Here is a 16,328-nt window from a genome sequence, read left to right on the forward strand (position 1 = left end):
GGCCGTGGCCGGCAGGAAGCTTGGCTTTCTCCATCATTGGAGCAACCAAACCTCCTGCTCGCTCAAGCTCTGTGGCTGCCGGCCGCCAACTTGGTTGGGTTAATTTGCATATAGTCACTCTGATTGGCTGGTGGGCGTGGCTTAAAGCATAGCGAAGGTACGGTCGATTTGCATGTTTGTCTTTTATTAGATTAGACTAGAGGCCCGGTGCACAAAAATTTGTGCACTCGGGGGGGAGGGGGGCGTCCCTCAGCCCGGCCTGTGCCCTCTCGCAGTCTGGGACCCCTCGGGAGATAACGACCTGCTGGCTTAGGCCTGCTCCCGGGTGGCAGAGGGCAGGCCCAATCCCTGTCATGCACAGAGCAGGGCGGATCTGGAGGTTGTGATGCCACCCCTAGTCACGCTCAGGGTGGGGCCGATTGGGGGGTTGGGGCACCACCCCCTGTCACACTCAAGGCAGGGTCGATGGGGAGGTTGCAGCGCCACCCCCTGTCACGCACAGAGCAGGGCCAATCAGGGGGTTGGGGAGCTCCCCCCTGTCACTCACAGAGCAGGGCCCATCAGGGGGTTGAGGAGCTCCCCCCTGTCACTCACAGAGTAAGGCCGATAGGGGAGTTGGGGCACCGCCCCCTGTCACACACAGAGCAGGGCGGATCAGGGGGTTGGGGAGCTGCACCTTGTCACACTCAGGGCAGGGCCAATGGAGAGGTTATGGCTCTACTCTGTCACACACAGAGCAGGGCCCGTCGGGGGGTGGGGGGTTGGGGCGCTGCCCTCTATCACCCACAGAGCACGGCCGATCAGGGGGTTGGGGCGCCGCCACTGTCACACTCAGGGCAGGGCCGATGGGGAGGTTATGGCTCTACCCTGTCACACACAGAGCAGGGCCTGTGGAGGGGTGGGGGGGGTTGGGGCACCGCAACCTGTCACACACAGAGCCGCAGGGCGATCAGGGTGTTTGGGCGCTGCCCTCTGTCACGCTGATCTGGTGCCAGGAGGCCTCGAGGCTCCGCTGATCCCGGTGCTGGGAGGCATATTACCCTTTTACTATATAGGACAGAAGCCTGGGGGCCGGCTGGTTTGCCCTGAAGGGTGTCCTGGATCAGGGTGGGGGTCCCCACTGGGGTGCCTGGCCAGCCTGGATGAGGGGCTGAGAGCTGCCTTAAGGCTGGCGATTAACTGAAGCTCCCAACCGCTCCTTTTTTTGTTTTTTTTTCTTTTTTATTCTGGGCCAGCTTTAGCTCTGGCTCTAGCTCTGAGGCTTCCGCTGCTGGTTTGTTTGCCGTTCTGTAATTGAAACAATGTATAACTTCAGCTCTGAGATCCCGGCCTATATTTGTTAGAATGTTTCAAACTGCCAGCTCAGAGGCCAGCAGCGCAGGCGGGGAACATTGGAGTCTGCAGTCACTGGAGCAAGCAAGCCTCATGTTCGCTTCCAGCTGCCTGGCTGCCGGCCGCCATCTTGGCTGACAGTTAATTTGCATATACTCACTGATTAGCCAATGAAAAGGGTAGCGGTCGTATGCCAATTACCATGTTTCTCTTTTATTAGATTAGATAACTGTCAACTAACATGCAGTTACAAGGATAACATGAAGAGATCCTGTACGCACAGTTTCCCCCAGTGGTAGCATCTCGCATAATGATATATCACAACCAGGAAATTGACATACAATAATTATTATTTTAATATTTAGAAAGTAGAGCAAAACATTAAGAAGGCTGAGCTTCCATTCAATAGGAGGTTGGGCTTTAAATGTCTACGTGAGGTTGGAGCAGAACATTGTTTCATTTATTACAAGCACAAACTGAACGAAAAAGTTTAACTGATGAGGACCAGTCTTCGTACTAACAGATAGTGTTTTTAGCAATCCGTGTCCCATCATTAATTATGTGGCTCATATTATTACAGTTTCACCAAATAAAGCAATTGAAAGTCGGTCAGTCAAGTGACAAGCAGCTGTTACCATGGCCGACAGAACAGAGCAGGGAACCCATGCAAACTCACCTTTGATGTGTGCCACAGTCATGGCATTTCTTGCGTCTGTTATACAGATTCCGTGATCCACATCCAAGCCCGAGACCACATATTTACCATCAGGAGAAAAGTTACAGGAGGTGATGAAGCCTTCATGCCTGATCTTCCACTGAAATAGGCCATGATTAACAAGTTGTTTACTCTCTAGCCCAGCTGCTCAGTAGAGCTTTCTGTGACGATAAAAATGTTCCATCTATATGCTGTCCAATATCCTAGCCACTGGCCACATGTGGCCCTTGAGCACTTACAGTGGGAGAGTACAAATAAGAAACTGAATTTTTAAGTTCACTTGGTTTTAATTAATACGTGTAATTAATTAATCTATGTCCAGGATTGATGAACAAGGGCAGGGAGAACACCCAGCAGAACCGGCAGCGAGGTTCTAGTAATGGCCAACTTTATCCCTGTCCATTTTGGCAAAGAAAGCATCCAAATTAGGAAAACTGGTTGGAGGCAAGAACAGGAAATTTACAAGAGAAGAAGTAAACATTTTGCCGAAACCGGTTTGGCTCAGTGGATAGAGCGTCGGCCTGCGGACTGAAAGGTCCCAGGTTCGATTCCGGTCAAGGGCATGTACCTGGGTTGCGGGCACATCCCCAGTGGGAAATGTGCAGGAGGCAGCTGGTTGATGTTTCTCTCTCATCGATGTTTCTAACTCTCTATCTCTCTCCCTTCCTCTCTGTAAAAAATCAATAAAATATATTTAAAAAAAAAAAGAAGTAAACATTTGATAAAATGCTCAAAGGTCAAGGGTAGTCTCATTTTCACCTACAAAACTGGTTAGATTTTTTTTAAATTATGATATCTGATATGTGAAGGTGGGAGACAGTGTGCTCTCCTCCAGTGCCAAGCGTATGAGTTGGCACAGATTTCTGGAGAGTAATTTTAAAAAGCACCATGTTTCTGTACCAAATTAGTAATAAAATCCAGCTCTGTATCCAAAAAAATATTGCTGCATATGTATAAAAATTATATGCAAACTTTCCTCGTTGTATCATTGTTTATGACGGAGTGAAAGCAGCCGATGCCCTGTACCAGGGAATGGTGGAGCACAGCATGACCTATTTGTCCCATGGAATCCACACACCCAGTAAAAAGCATGATGCTGATGTGTACTGAAATGATGCTATGTTGTTAACAGAACATATTTGTCTGTGTTCCTATGTAAACATATGTAAACATAGGAAAAGAGACAAGATGTTAACTATAATCTCTGGGGGTCTTAAGGTTTTTAATTTTGGGTTGTTGTTGTGTGTTTTTTTTATCTTGACTTGTCTTTGTAAAAAAAAGTTTACAATGAATATAAACTGACCTTTGCACTAAGAGAAAGATTGTTTATTTATTATTTTTTAATCCTCACCCGAGGATATTTTCCCATTGCTTTTCAGAGAGAGTGAGAAGAAGATAGGAGGGGAGGAAGAGGAGAGAGAAAAACATTGATGTGAGAGAGACACAGGGATTGGTTGCCTTCCCTACGCCCCCTAACCAGGGCCAGAGATGGATCCTGCACCCCAGGTATGTGCTCTTGACCGGGAATCAAGCTCGGGCCCCTTCGGTGTGAGGGCTGACATTCTAATCACTGAGCAACACCGGCCTTGGTGAAAGATTGTTTTTTCCAGGGGAGAAAAGAGGAGGAAGGGAGAGGAGAGGCGATGAGGAGCTGCTGGGGGAAGGGCACTGGGAAAGGGATAGGAGACCCTGAGGAGATGCCTGAGCAGGGCCGGGCTGCTGGGGACTGGGCAGGAGAGAGGGGGTCTCAGGGCAGTTTGGGTGATGGGTGGTGGCCTCTCCAAGATGGAGAACAGATGGGGAAAGGCCCAGACCCTTATGCTCTGGCCAAGGGGCCTTTTCCTCTGGCCTCTGTGCTACTTCTTGCCGCATGAATCCCGACCTCACAGAGGAGGGTCTCTTTCCCTCAGCCTGAAATGCCATGACCCGTTATCCCCACCCCCACCCCACTGGTATCCGTCCTTCAAGCAGAGCCCTGCTCCTGCCTGCTCCTGCGAGCTCTCCTTCCCCGATGCCCATGCTCCATCATCTTGGGTCCCTGAGAAAATTCTCTTTTGCTGGAAGACTGGCTTCTCTTCCCACCCCAAGGCTCCCTGAGGCCCGGCAAGACCCCATGCACTGACACCTCCACTGGGCAGGGCATGCTTACCAGCAGCTTGCCTGTTTCAAGGTCCCAGGTCCTCAGAGTTTTGTCGTAGGCCGCCGCAGTAATTCTGGAATAACATGACAAGCACAGGGTCTTTATGACAGAGACAGTTATGCATGTGGTTTCCTCATAGAAAATTTTGATCATTTAGGACCAAGATTGCAAATAACACTGTAATCTCTCTAAAGATGCTCCAGGTGGGTTCTCACTGAACACAGAGAGAACCTGACACAAAAGCGCACCAGCACCACCTCTTCCTCCCTCCCTCCCTCAGCCGCCCAGATCTGTTCTTTCATGTTTAGGGCGTTAAAGACATACATCATCTCTTCTTCTAAGGCGATAGCTACAACTCACAAGTATCAATCACTTCTGCTCACATGTCTAATTTTTAAAAGAAAAAAACACACGTTGATAGCTCATTTCATTCTAAAATGTTTTATTGCACATTTAGTAAAACAATAAAAATGTACCTTTGCCTCATTATATTGCATGTTCCAAGGCAATCGTTGTCCACTACGTAAGATAAATTTCCACGAAAATTAAATTCCCACATTGTTTTTACTCAACTGTCCCTGGTGTGCTGCCCACTGGCCTGCCTTCTCACTCTCGCTGCTCCTGACCCGTGGGAAGGAAGCAAAGGTCACCTTCTGCTGTCAGCCGTGACACTGCACTCCAAAACAGGAGCCTTGGGCCCGTCGTCAAAATCCCGGATAATAGATCCATCCATAGCATCCTCAAATCAACAGGAGAGAGGGACAGAGAGCGAGAGGTCACTGAGGCACTGACTGCAGCTGTGGACTGAGTTCCACATCGGCCCTGAGCCTGTCTGTGACAGCAAAGTATGAGAACCACCTGCTCTACGACTCTCGTCCAGCTCAAAAGGGTGAAAGGACATCGTCCAGGGTCACACAGCGAGGGGGTCCCAAATGTGGGGCCTGAACCACTTGGACAGTTCCCAAACCCGCCTGCCTAGTCTTCCTGGCCTTGGTACCCACCAATAACAGAAAAGATGCTCCTCCAAGCTCTCCTCCACCGGTTACCTGAACCAGAACCCGGGAATGCCACTCCCTGCCCAAGGTGCAGGAACCGTCCTTGACTCATTCCACCCTGTCCCTCTCCTGCCCTGAAGCTAGAGGAGATGATAAAACTCAGAGCTGACTGTCCTCCACCGTGCGCCCAGCTCCAGCCACACAGTCATCTGTGAGCATTGCCACCCCCAGCCCTGCTCCTGACTGATCAGCAATGCCCCTCAACAGACCTGCCAGGGTCTGCTGGCTCTGCCCAGGAGGCTTCAGAAGAGCTCTTGGCGGCTCCTCTCTGCAACCTTGTCTGATCATGACACACACCCCTGTTCCTCGTTCCCCTGCTTCCTGTACCTTGGATACTGATCTCAGGTCTGCCTCTCCCACCTTCCCATCATAAACAGATCCCAGGCCTGGCCACTTTTCTATCCTCTGTGACCAGTAAGGCCTGGCCATACCATCTCTGTGGATGGAACTCAGTTTTCCAAATAAGCGACCCAAAGAGATGACACAGCTCGAACCCCAGGTAGGCCCTAGACACACTGGGACTCTCCAACAAAAGGTGAAGTGCTCCCAGGCCAGTGGTCTCTATCCCCTGCTCCCACTGTTTCCAAACCAACAGTCTAACAGCTGCTACACTAACCTCATCTCTCTCCAGTAGCTTCACACTCATGTGAGCCCCGGTTTTCGTTTCTCCTTCCTGCACTTTGCTCAAAAAGGCCTCCCCAAATCCTTGTGATCCTTGAGACCTGGACTTCAGCACTGGGGAACTCTCTACAAGAGGTAACTGTGAGCTGACAGGATGCTTTGCTTCCACCACCTACCCACAGCTTCACGGTGTAGTCAAAGGAGCCACTGAGGAGCTTTGTGTCATTCACACAGAAGTGACAAGAACTCACAAGTTGCTGGTGTCCAGTCAGAATTTGAAATGGAATCTGAAAAAAAAAAAAAAAGATAGACAGAGTGATTTCAGCAGGTTGCAGAATACAAGCTCAATATTTTAAAAATCAACTGTATTTCTATACATTTGCAGTGAACAACCTAGAAAAGAATTAAGAAGAAAATCCACTTATAAAAGCATCAAAATAGGAATAAATTTAACAAAAATATATAATTTATACTCTGAAAATTGCAAAACATTGTTGAAAGAAATTTTTAAGAACACTTAAATAAGTGGGAAAACATCTTATGTTCATGGATTAGCAGAATTACTATTATTAAGATGAAAATACCCTTAAAAATGATTTACAAATTCAACACTAACCCATCAAAATCCTAGCTGAAATTGACAAGCTGATCCTAAAATTTATATAGAAATTTAAAAGAAGAAGAATAACCAAAACAATCTTTAAAAAGAATAAAGGTGGCCCTGGCTGGGTAGCTCAGTTAGTTGGAGCATTGTCATGATATGCCAAGGTTGCGGATTTGATTCCTGGTCAGGGCACATACAAGAGTCAACCAATGAGTGCATGAATAGCTAGAACAACAAATCAGTGGTTTTTTCCCTCTCCCTCCCTTCTTCCCTCTTCCTTCCCCCTGCCACTCCTTCCCTCCCTCCCTTCCTTCCTCCATCCCACCCTACTTCCCTCTTCCTCTAGAATCAATGAATGAAAGAAATTTGTTTTTTAATAAAAGGTGGAGGGCTCACAATTCCCAATTTTAAAACTTACTACATAAAAGTTACAACAATCAAGACAGTGTAGGACTGGCATAGGATAAACACATAGATCGATAAAATAGACTTGAGAATCCAAAAATAACCCCTCAATTTTTTGGACAGTTGATTTTGACAAGGATGCCAAGATAATTAAAGATGGAGAGAGAATAGTCTTTTCAACACATGGTGCTGGGACAAGGAAATATCCACATGCAAAAAGAATGAAGTTGGACCTTTACCTGACACAATATACAAAATTAATTCAAAATGGATCAAAGACCTAAAATATGAGAGCTAAAGCTACAAGGTTCTTAGAAGAAAATATAGGTGTAAATCTCTATGAACTTGGATTAGGCAATGGTTTCCTAGACTAAAAGCACAAGCAGCAACAACAATGATAAACTGGACATTACATTAATTTTAAAAAATTAAGAACTTTTGTGCTTCAAAACACATCAAGAAAGTGAAAAAATTAATGGAATGGAAGAAAATTTTTGAAAATCACACATCAGATAAGGAACTTATATCTAGAATACATAAAGAGCTCTTAACTCTCAACAATAAAGTACCCACACCACCCAGGAAGTGGTACAGTGTTAAGGGGTGCAGTGTTGCTTGAAACTGGATTGGGGTTAACTGTAAATAGATATTGCAAACTCAGGGCAACCACTATTTTTTAAAAAAGTAAAACAAAAGGAAACAAAAAACAACCCCACTACATCTGATATACTAAGAAAGGAGAGAAAATGTAATCACATGCAATGCTCTATTATAACCAGAAAACAAAAAAACAGAAGAATGGAAGCAAAAATAAGAATAAAAAACAAGAGTAACAAATAGAAAACAGTAAAATATAGAGTATGTTAATCCAACGATACCAGTAATCACTTTGAACAGTCTAAATCCACAAATTAAAAGACAGAAATTGCCTGCCCAGCCGTGTAGATCAGTGGTTGTGTTGACCTGTGTACCAGGAAATCGCAGTTTGATTCCCAGTCAGGGCACATGCCCACTTTGCAGTAGGGGGCATGCAGGAGGCAGCCAATCAATGATTCCCTCTCATAATCCATGTTTCTATCTCTTTTTCTCTCTCCTTTCCTCTCTGAAATCAATAAAATATATTCAAAAGACAGAGTATCAAGATGGATCAAAAAACAAGATATAGACAGGAGAAACCAAGATGGCAGCATAGGTAAACACCAGAAATTGCTGCCTCCCACAACAAATTCAAAAATACAGCTAAAAGACAAAACGACATCATCCAGAACCACAGGAAGGCTGGCTGAGTGGAAATTGTACAACTAGAAGGAAAGAGAAAAGCACACTGAGACTCAGAGGAGGTGCGGAAGTAAAGTGCAGAGGTACAGAGGCGCACGTGGAAAGGGCTGGCAACTGAGGACACGGTTGTCTTTTTCAATCGGGAGGGAGACACAAGCTCCCGACTGCTCTGAATTCCAATTCCGGGCCAGTCTCTGGGGACATATGGGGAGAAACTGGACTGTCTGGCATCAGTCGGAACTCGAGGGCGGCTTTCTCTCAGAGGTGCTTGCAGTGATTACCAAGGGACACTGAGACCCAGGGCCTCTTAGGGCAGGGCTGAAGATCAGCCATAGCTGTTTGCTCCACCCTGTTGATTCCCTGAGACCTGCCCCACCCAAGCTGTGCGCAGAGGCTTTTGCATATGAATGGCCTGGCCCTTTGCAATCTAAAATTACCTAACAAACTGCAGCTGGGTCAGAGAGACCCAGACCTTCCAAAAAGAAGGCCCAAGGTCCCACAGCAGCTTGCATTGCTTCACAGCTGGGCCTCATCTGGGCACCTCCAAACCCCAAACAAAGAAGAGGAATCTGCAGATTCCTCCACAGCTCCTGCTAGGTAGCCTCAGGCAGAGGCTAAATTAGCACCTCCTTAGAGATCCAAGAGCCAGTGTACCCAGTGGTCAGAGTGGGACCATCCAGATTACAACTACTCAGATCCATAAGGGACACACTCAGGGGGCAGACTCAGTGAGCACCAAAGCCCCACTGAAGCAAGTCTTGCCCCTAAGGGTGTCTCCAGCACAGAAGTTCTCCCACTGTAGACACAGCTGATTCACACAGCCAATTGGCCTAGAGGTCAATTCCTCCCAGTGATACCTACAACAGTCAAGGCTTAACTACAACAAGACTGTGCACAAAGCCCACAAAGGGGTGCACCAAGAGTGTCCACCTCAGGTAATTGGGGAGGCTAGGTCACTGGTCTCTGTAGGACACCTAGCACAGAAAGCCACTCTATCAACACAGGGAAGCAGCCAAAATGCGGAGACAAAGAAACAGGTCACAAATGACAGGAATGGAGGAAAGCAAACTACTGGGTATAGAGTTCAAAACCACACTTATAAGGTTTTTCAAGAATTTTCTAGAAACCGCCGATAAATTTAGTGAGACCCTCAAGAAATTTAGTGAGACCCTCGAGGTTATGAAAAAGGACCAACTAGAAATTAAGCATATACTGACTGCAATAAAGAATATTATACAGAGTTCCAACAGCAGACTAGAGGATCGCAAGAATCAAGTCAAAGATTTGAAATACGAAGAAGCAAAAAACACCCAACCCAAAAAAACAAACAAAAAAATGAATCCAAAAATATGAAAATAGTGTAAGGAGCCTCTGGGACAACTTCAAGCGTACCAACATCCAAATTATGGGGGTGCCAGAAGAAGAGAGAGAGCAAGATATTGAAAACCTATTTGAAGAAATAATGACAGAAAACTTCCCCTACCTGGTGAAAGAAATAGACTTACATGTCCAGGAAGTGCAGAGAACCCCAAACAAAAGGAATCCAAAGAGGACCACGCCAAGACACATCATAATTAAAATGCCAAGGGTTAAAGACAAAGAGAGAATCTTAAAAGCAGCAAGAGAAAAACAGTCAGTTACCTACAAGGGAGTACCCATACGACTGTCAGCTGATTTCTCAACAGAAACCATGCAGGCCAGAAGGGAGTGGCAAGAAATATTCAAAGTGATGAACAGCAAAAACCAACAACCAAGATTACTTTACCCAGCAAAGCTATCATTCAGAATTGAAGGTCAGATAAAGAGCTTCACAGATAAGAAAAAGCTAAAGGAGTTCATCACCACCAAACCAGTATTATATGAAATGCTGAAAGGTATTCTTTAAGAAGAGGAAGAAGAAGAAAAAGGTAAAGATACAAATTATGAACAACAAATACACATCTATCAACAAGTGAATCTAAAAATTAAGTGAATAAAAAATCTGATGACCAGAATAAACTGGTGAATATAATAGAATCAGGGGCATAGAAAGGGAGTGGACTGACTATTCTCGGGTGGGGAGGGGGGGATAAGGGTGTGGGGGGTTCAGGAAGAGACTGGACAAAAATTGTACACCTATGGATGAGGACAGTGGGGGGCGGTAAGGGCAGAGGGTGGGGTGGGAACTGGGTGGAGGGGAGCTATGGAGGGAAAAAAGAGGAATAACTGTAATAATCTGAACAATAAAGATTTAATTTTAAAAAACTCACATGAGAAAAAATAGATAACTTGAATAGGTTTTTATCTATTAAAGAAGTTGAATCATTAATAACTTTTCAGAACAGAAAACACCAGGCCAAGATAGTGAATTCTACCAAATATTTAAGGAAGAAATCATACCAGTTTTCTGCAATCTCTTTCAGAGGATAAAAGTAGAGGGAATATTTCCTAACTTATTTTGTAAGGCTGTCTAGCATTACCCAAATATCAAAACCAGACAATGATATTACAAAAAAAGTAAACTACAGACCATTATCTCTCATGAGCATAAATGCAAAAACCCGCCCGTTATAACCGGTTTGGCTCAGTGGATAGAGCATTGGCCTGCAGACTGAAGGGTCCCAAGTTCAATTCCGGTCAAGGGCATGTACCTTGGTTGTGGGCACATCCCCAGTAGGGAGTGTGCAGGAGGCAGCTGATGATGTTTCTCTCTCATCTATGTTTCTAACTCTCTATCCCTCTCCCCTCCTCTCTGTAAAAAATCAATAAAATATATTTTTTTAAAAAATGAAAAAATTCTCATCAAATATTAGCAAATAAAATCCAACAATGTATAGAAAGAATTATATATCATGACCAAGTGGGATTTATCTTAGGTATGCAAGACTGGTTCAATATTCAAAAATAAATTAATGTAATCCATCACATTAATAGGCTAAAAAAGAAAATAATGTGATCTTATCAACAGGTGCAGGAAAAGCATTTGACAAAATCCAACAAATATATATATATATATATATATATATATATATATATATATACTAATAAAAGAAAAAGATACTAATTGACCATACCTTCGCTATGCCCATCAGCCAATCAGAAGAGTATGCAAATTAACCCAACAAAGATGGCCGTTAAATTTGCATACTGTAGGCGGGGCGGGACAGCGTGATTCGCCACCCACCCAGCCACCATCTGGGCCTGCCATCTGTGACCCGGGGAGGCAGGGCAGGCACCACGGGATCGGGCTTGCCACCTGCCACCTGGGGAGCGGGCCTAAGCCAGCAGGTGGTTATCTCCCGAGGGGTCCCAGACTGTGAGAGGGCACAGGTCAGGCTGAGGGACACCGCCCCCGTCCCCCACCAGTGCACAAATTTTTGTGCACCAGGCCTCTAGTATATATATATGGCAAATATGCTAAGTGTCCATCCAGGTAATGACTTCATGTAACAATGCCCTGCTTCCTCTGCCTGTGACAATTAGCCTCCTTGCAGTTTCTTCAGCCCAGGAACACAACTTGCTTTATAGCCAGGTGGAAACATTTCAAACTGTAACCAAATGTCTGTGAAGCATTTTCCCGTGCCTCATTTCATTTGATCCTCACAGAAGTCCTGCAGTAGGTAGATAGGAGACTCGGTGGAATCCTATTTTCTTTTCATTAGCCGGAAAATGGAGATTTAGAAAGTTTAGAAACTTGACCCAACTGAAAAGAAGTAAGAAATGGTGGACCTTGAAAATGATTTCATGTTTTCTCACTGTGCAGAATATAGTCAAACACTCCTGCAGTTAAATATTTTACCCTTTGTTCCCCCTACGTGATCTACAATAATAATGTGCTTCATGTTGATATTTACTGCTGTGTTGCTGACAATTAAGAGAAGTTGGGGTGCTTCACTGGGCTGGAAAAAGTTTAGTTAAATCAGAAAGCAGGTCTAATTAAACAAGTTTATTCTATATCTACAAAAGGCTAAGTTGACTTGCTTATGCGTCATACATATAAAGCTCTTACTGGCACCAGTTGCATGCATGTGTTTCAATCTGTCATTGTCAATCATGAATTTGGTTGACACTTCTATTATAGAGAAAGGGCAAATAGCAATATTAAAATACTTCTTCTAATTAATTTCCTTTCAATGTGCACAAATTCATGCACAGGGCCACTAGTTCATTATAAAAAAAACTAGAGGCCCAGTGCACAAAAATTTGTGCATTCGGGGGTGTCCCTCAGCCCGGCCTGTGCCCTCTCACAGTCTGGGACCCCTCGGGAGATAACCGCCTGCTGGCTTAGACTCGCTCCCCAGGGGATTGGGCCTAAGCTGGCAGTCAGACATCCTTCTGGCAGCCCAGGAGCCTTCAGGGGATGTCCACTTGCCAGCGTGGAGCAGGCCTAAGCTGTAGTCGGACATCCTTAGCGCTGCTGAGGAGGCGGGAGAGGCTCCCACTACCACCGCTGTGCTGGCAGCCATCAGCCTGGCTTGTGGCTGAGCAGAGATCCCACTGTGGGAGTGCACTGACCACCAGGGGCAGCTCCTGCATTGAGCATCTGCCACCTGATGGTCAGTGTGTGTATAGCGACTGGTCATTCCCAGTTGTTCTGCTGTTATGGTCAATTTGCATATTACCCTTTTATTATATAGGATAGAGGCCTGGTGCATGGGTGGGGGCTGGCTGGTTTTCCCTGAAGGGTGTCCCTAATCAGAGTGGGGGTCCCGCTGGGTTGCCTGGCCAGCCTGGGTGAGGGGCTGATGGCCGTTTTCAGGCTGGCCACACCTCCCAGTGACCCAAGCTCCCAGCCTCTCTTTTTTTTTCTTTTTTTAGCAGGTATCTGGGATTTATTTATCTTCTATAATTGAAACTTTGTAGCCTTGAGCGAAGCCCAGGGCTGGCCAGGGTAGACAGGAAGCTTGGCTTCCTCCATTGCCGCAGACAACCCAAGCCTCCTGCTCACTACAGCTCCGTGGCCCCGCCATCTTTGTGATGGAGTGATGATTAATTTGCATATCACTTTTTTATTAGATAGGTGCTCAGCAAACTAGAGGGGAACTTCTCAACTTGACAAATAAATATCTACAAAAACCCTTCAAGTAACATAATATTTAATGGTAAGAAACTCAAAGATCAGCTATGATGCAAAAGTGTTCCCTCTTACCACTCCTTTTCAACATTGTACCAGAAATTTGAGCTCATGCAATAAAACAGGAAATAAAAGGTATAATATTGGGAAAGAAGAGGTGAAACTGTCTTAGTTCACAGATGACATTGTCACCTATATACAAAATCTAAAATAATCAACAAAACACTTCTGGAACTAATAGTGATTATAGAATGGTTGTAGGATACAAGGCAGAAGGTTAATCACTTTCCTGTACACTATTACTAGCAATAAACAAGTGGAATTTTAACTTTAAAACACAGTATCATTTTTTAAAAAAAGAATAAAACACAGCCCTAGCTGGTTTGGCTCAGTGGATAGAGCGTCAGCCTACAGACTGAAAGGTCTTGGGTTCAATTCCAGTCAAGGGCATATGCCCATGTTGCTGGCTTGATTCCCAGTAGGGGGCGTGCAGGAAGTAGCCAATCAATGATTCTCTCTCATCATTGATGTTTTCATCTCCCTCTCTCCCTCTCCCTATCTCTCTGAAATCAATAAAGAAAATATTTTTTTTAAGTATATGAGAAGATTACTTAGGTTATATGCAAATCCTAAACCTTTTTACATAGGGACTTCAACATCCATGGATTTTGGTATTTTGGGTATGGGGGAGGGGTCCTAGGACCAATTCCCCAAGGATACGTGCAAGGCCAAGGAACCTGCAACCAAGGTACGTGCCTTTGAACAGAATCAAACCCGGGACCCTTCAGTCCACAGGCCAACGCTCTATCCACTGAGCCAGGGCAGTGATGGCGAACCTTTTGAGCTCGGTGTGTCAGCATTTTGAAAAACCCTAACTTAACTCTGGTGCCGTGTCACACATAGAAATTTTTTGATAATTGCAACCATAGTAAAACAAAGACTTATATTTCTGATATTTATTTTATATATTTAAATGCCATATAACAAAGAAAAATCAACCAAAAAATGAGTTCGCGTGTCACCTCTGACACGCGTGTCATAGGTTCGCCATCACTGGGCTAGGGCAAACTAAACATATTCTTAACATATAATTCAGCAATCACATACCTTTGTTCAGAGTTTTATAGAATTTCTCAACTTCTGTCAATCTGATGGATTATAAAAATCTCAGGCCAAAAAAATCATAAGCCACCTGAGTGTGCATCCACAAGAAACTGGTTAAATCCATCAGAGGACAGCTAGCCACTGGGATACTTAATACTATATTCATAAAAAGGAATAAGGAAGTTCTTTTACGTGTGTGTGTGTGTGCGCGCGCCTTAAATTTAGTTTATTCCAAAATATATTTTATCTAATTTTAAATTTACATAAGGTCTATGTGAATTTAAAATACTCCTTAGGGTTGGTTTTATAAGATGGGGGAGGTTTCATAAATTAAACCTCAGGGCCGAAACCGGTTTGGCTCAGTGGATAGAGCGTCGGCCTGTGGACTGAAAGGTCCCGGGTTTGATTCCGGTCAAGGGCATGTAACTTGGTTGCGGGCATATCCCCAGTAGGAGATGTGCAGGAGGCAGCTGATCGATGTTTCTCTCTCATCGATGTTTCTAACTCTCTATCTCTCTCCCTTCCTCTCTGTAAAAAATCAATAAAATATATTTAAAAATTAATTAATTAATTAATTAATTAAACCTCAGGGAGGAAAACAGTAAACTGTCCCCTCCTCCCCCACCCCCCCACACCCCCCTACACCCCATCCCCGCAACTGGGGTTCAGCACTAGGGTCTGTGATTTTGATCCCCTGGGGAGCCAGAAGCAGCTACACTGGCAGAGGGAGAAAGCAGAAGGTCCTTGGGTCCAGATCCTACAAGAACTAGGGGTTTGTCAGCTTTGTTGTGGTTGAAACCTCAGAAAGCAGCTCAGCTCAGCTTCCACTGGCACTCAGGCGGCAGCCACACAGTATCCCAGGGGGCCTCCTGGCCTGGCCAGGCGCTGGCACCAGGTCGGCCAGGCTGGGTAGGGGCGGGGTGGGGATCAATCAAATGAAGTTATTTCTTCACTGATGTGGAAAGATCCCTAAAATATACTCATTAAAAAATTTGTTTTAGCCCGGCCAGAGGGTCTCCGTTGATTGAGCATCGTCCCATGCACTGAAAGATTGTCGATTGGATTCCCAGTCAGGGCACATACCTGGATTGCTGTTCAATCCGGGTCAAAGCGTGTGTGGAAGGCAAGCAATGGATGTTTCTCTAACATCAATGTTTCTCTCCTTCTCTCTCTCTCTCTCTCTCTCTCCCTCCCTCCCTTCCTCCCTCCTTCTTTCTTTCTCTCCCTTCCTCTCTCTAAGCATGCCCTTAGGTGAGGATTTAAAAAAAAAATTAAGGTGCAAAACAGGTCTATAAAGTATGCCTCAATTTATGTATGTACTGGTAAATTCATAAAATACCTCTGTAAGGATACAAAAGAAACTGAAAACATGTGCTGCCCCTCTAGAGGGAAATAGGGTAGTTGGAGGGCAGGGGTGCTAAAGAGACTTGTTTTGTTTTTAAAAAGCTTTTCTATCTATTGAATTTGAATCTTGAGAATGTTCTGTTGAGAATATAAATAAAATATAATCCCTGTGCTCTCCTCTAACTTTACTGTTCAAAGAAATCAGAATAAATAGCATAACTCAAAGCACAGAAAGCATTTTGCTTTCTCTTCAAACAGACTTCCCCATGGAGCCCCCAGGGCAGGGTGGGGGTCAGCCAGTGGCAATCGATCTGCTCTGAGGACAGCTGAGTCGCCCAGATCTCACTCTGATCCAGGTTTCCCACGTGTGCAGGAGAGCCTGGCTCCTTCCCTGCAATGAATGCAGGCATTCACCAGGCGTAGGTTACATTTCTTTCCAGTCTTTCACTGAACTTAGCCATCTCTTTCCATGAGAGCACTTCAGTCTTTCTTCAGCCCAGGGAGCTTTTCTGGCTTTCCTCCAGCGTTTCTCCCTCCGCCATCTCCCCCTCCATTTCCTACACCGCTCACCTGCATGCTGGCTCTTCTGATCTCTCCTGTGTTGTTTGCTGCCCTTCTGTTTCAGCTCTCCCCACCGATGTTAAAGCCTTCATGGAGGATTTGGTTTGGAAATCCTT

The 16,328-nt window shown here is 45.1% G+C and overlaps 1 protein-coding gene across 1 annotated transcript in view; it reads right to left on the reverse strand.

Annotated features, from left to right (window-relative positions):
* WDR88 (WD repeat domain 88) overlaps window positions 1-16,328 on the reverse strand; it is a 36,928-nt gene that overhangs the window by 19,281 nt on the left and 1,319 nt on the right. Inside the window, 5 exon segments of the mRNA XM_070398746.1 lie at window positions 2,009-2,147; window positions 4,197-4,267; window positions 4,270-4,286; window positions 4,838-4,926; window positions 6,040-6,150. Coding sequence (XP_070254847.1) covers window positions 2,009-2,147; window positions 4,197-4,267; window positions 4,270-4,286; window positions 4,838-4,926; window positions 6,040-6,150 — 427 coding nt within the window.

The sequence above is a fragment of the Myotis yumanensis genome, unplaced genomic scaffold (assembly GCF_028538775.1).
Source record: "Myotis yumanensis isolate MYYU_CA2020_CCGP unplaced genomic scaffold, mMyoYum1.0.hap1 SCAF_18, whole genome shotgun sequence".
NCBI lineage: Eukaryota > Metazoa > Chordata > Mammalia > Chiroptera > Vespertilionidae > Myotis > Myotis yumanensis.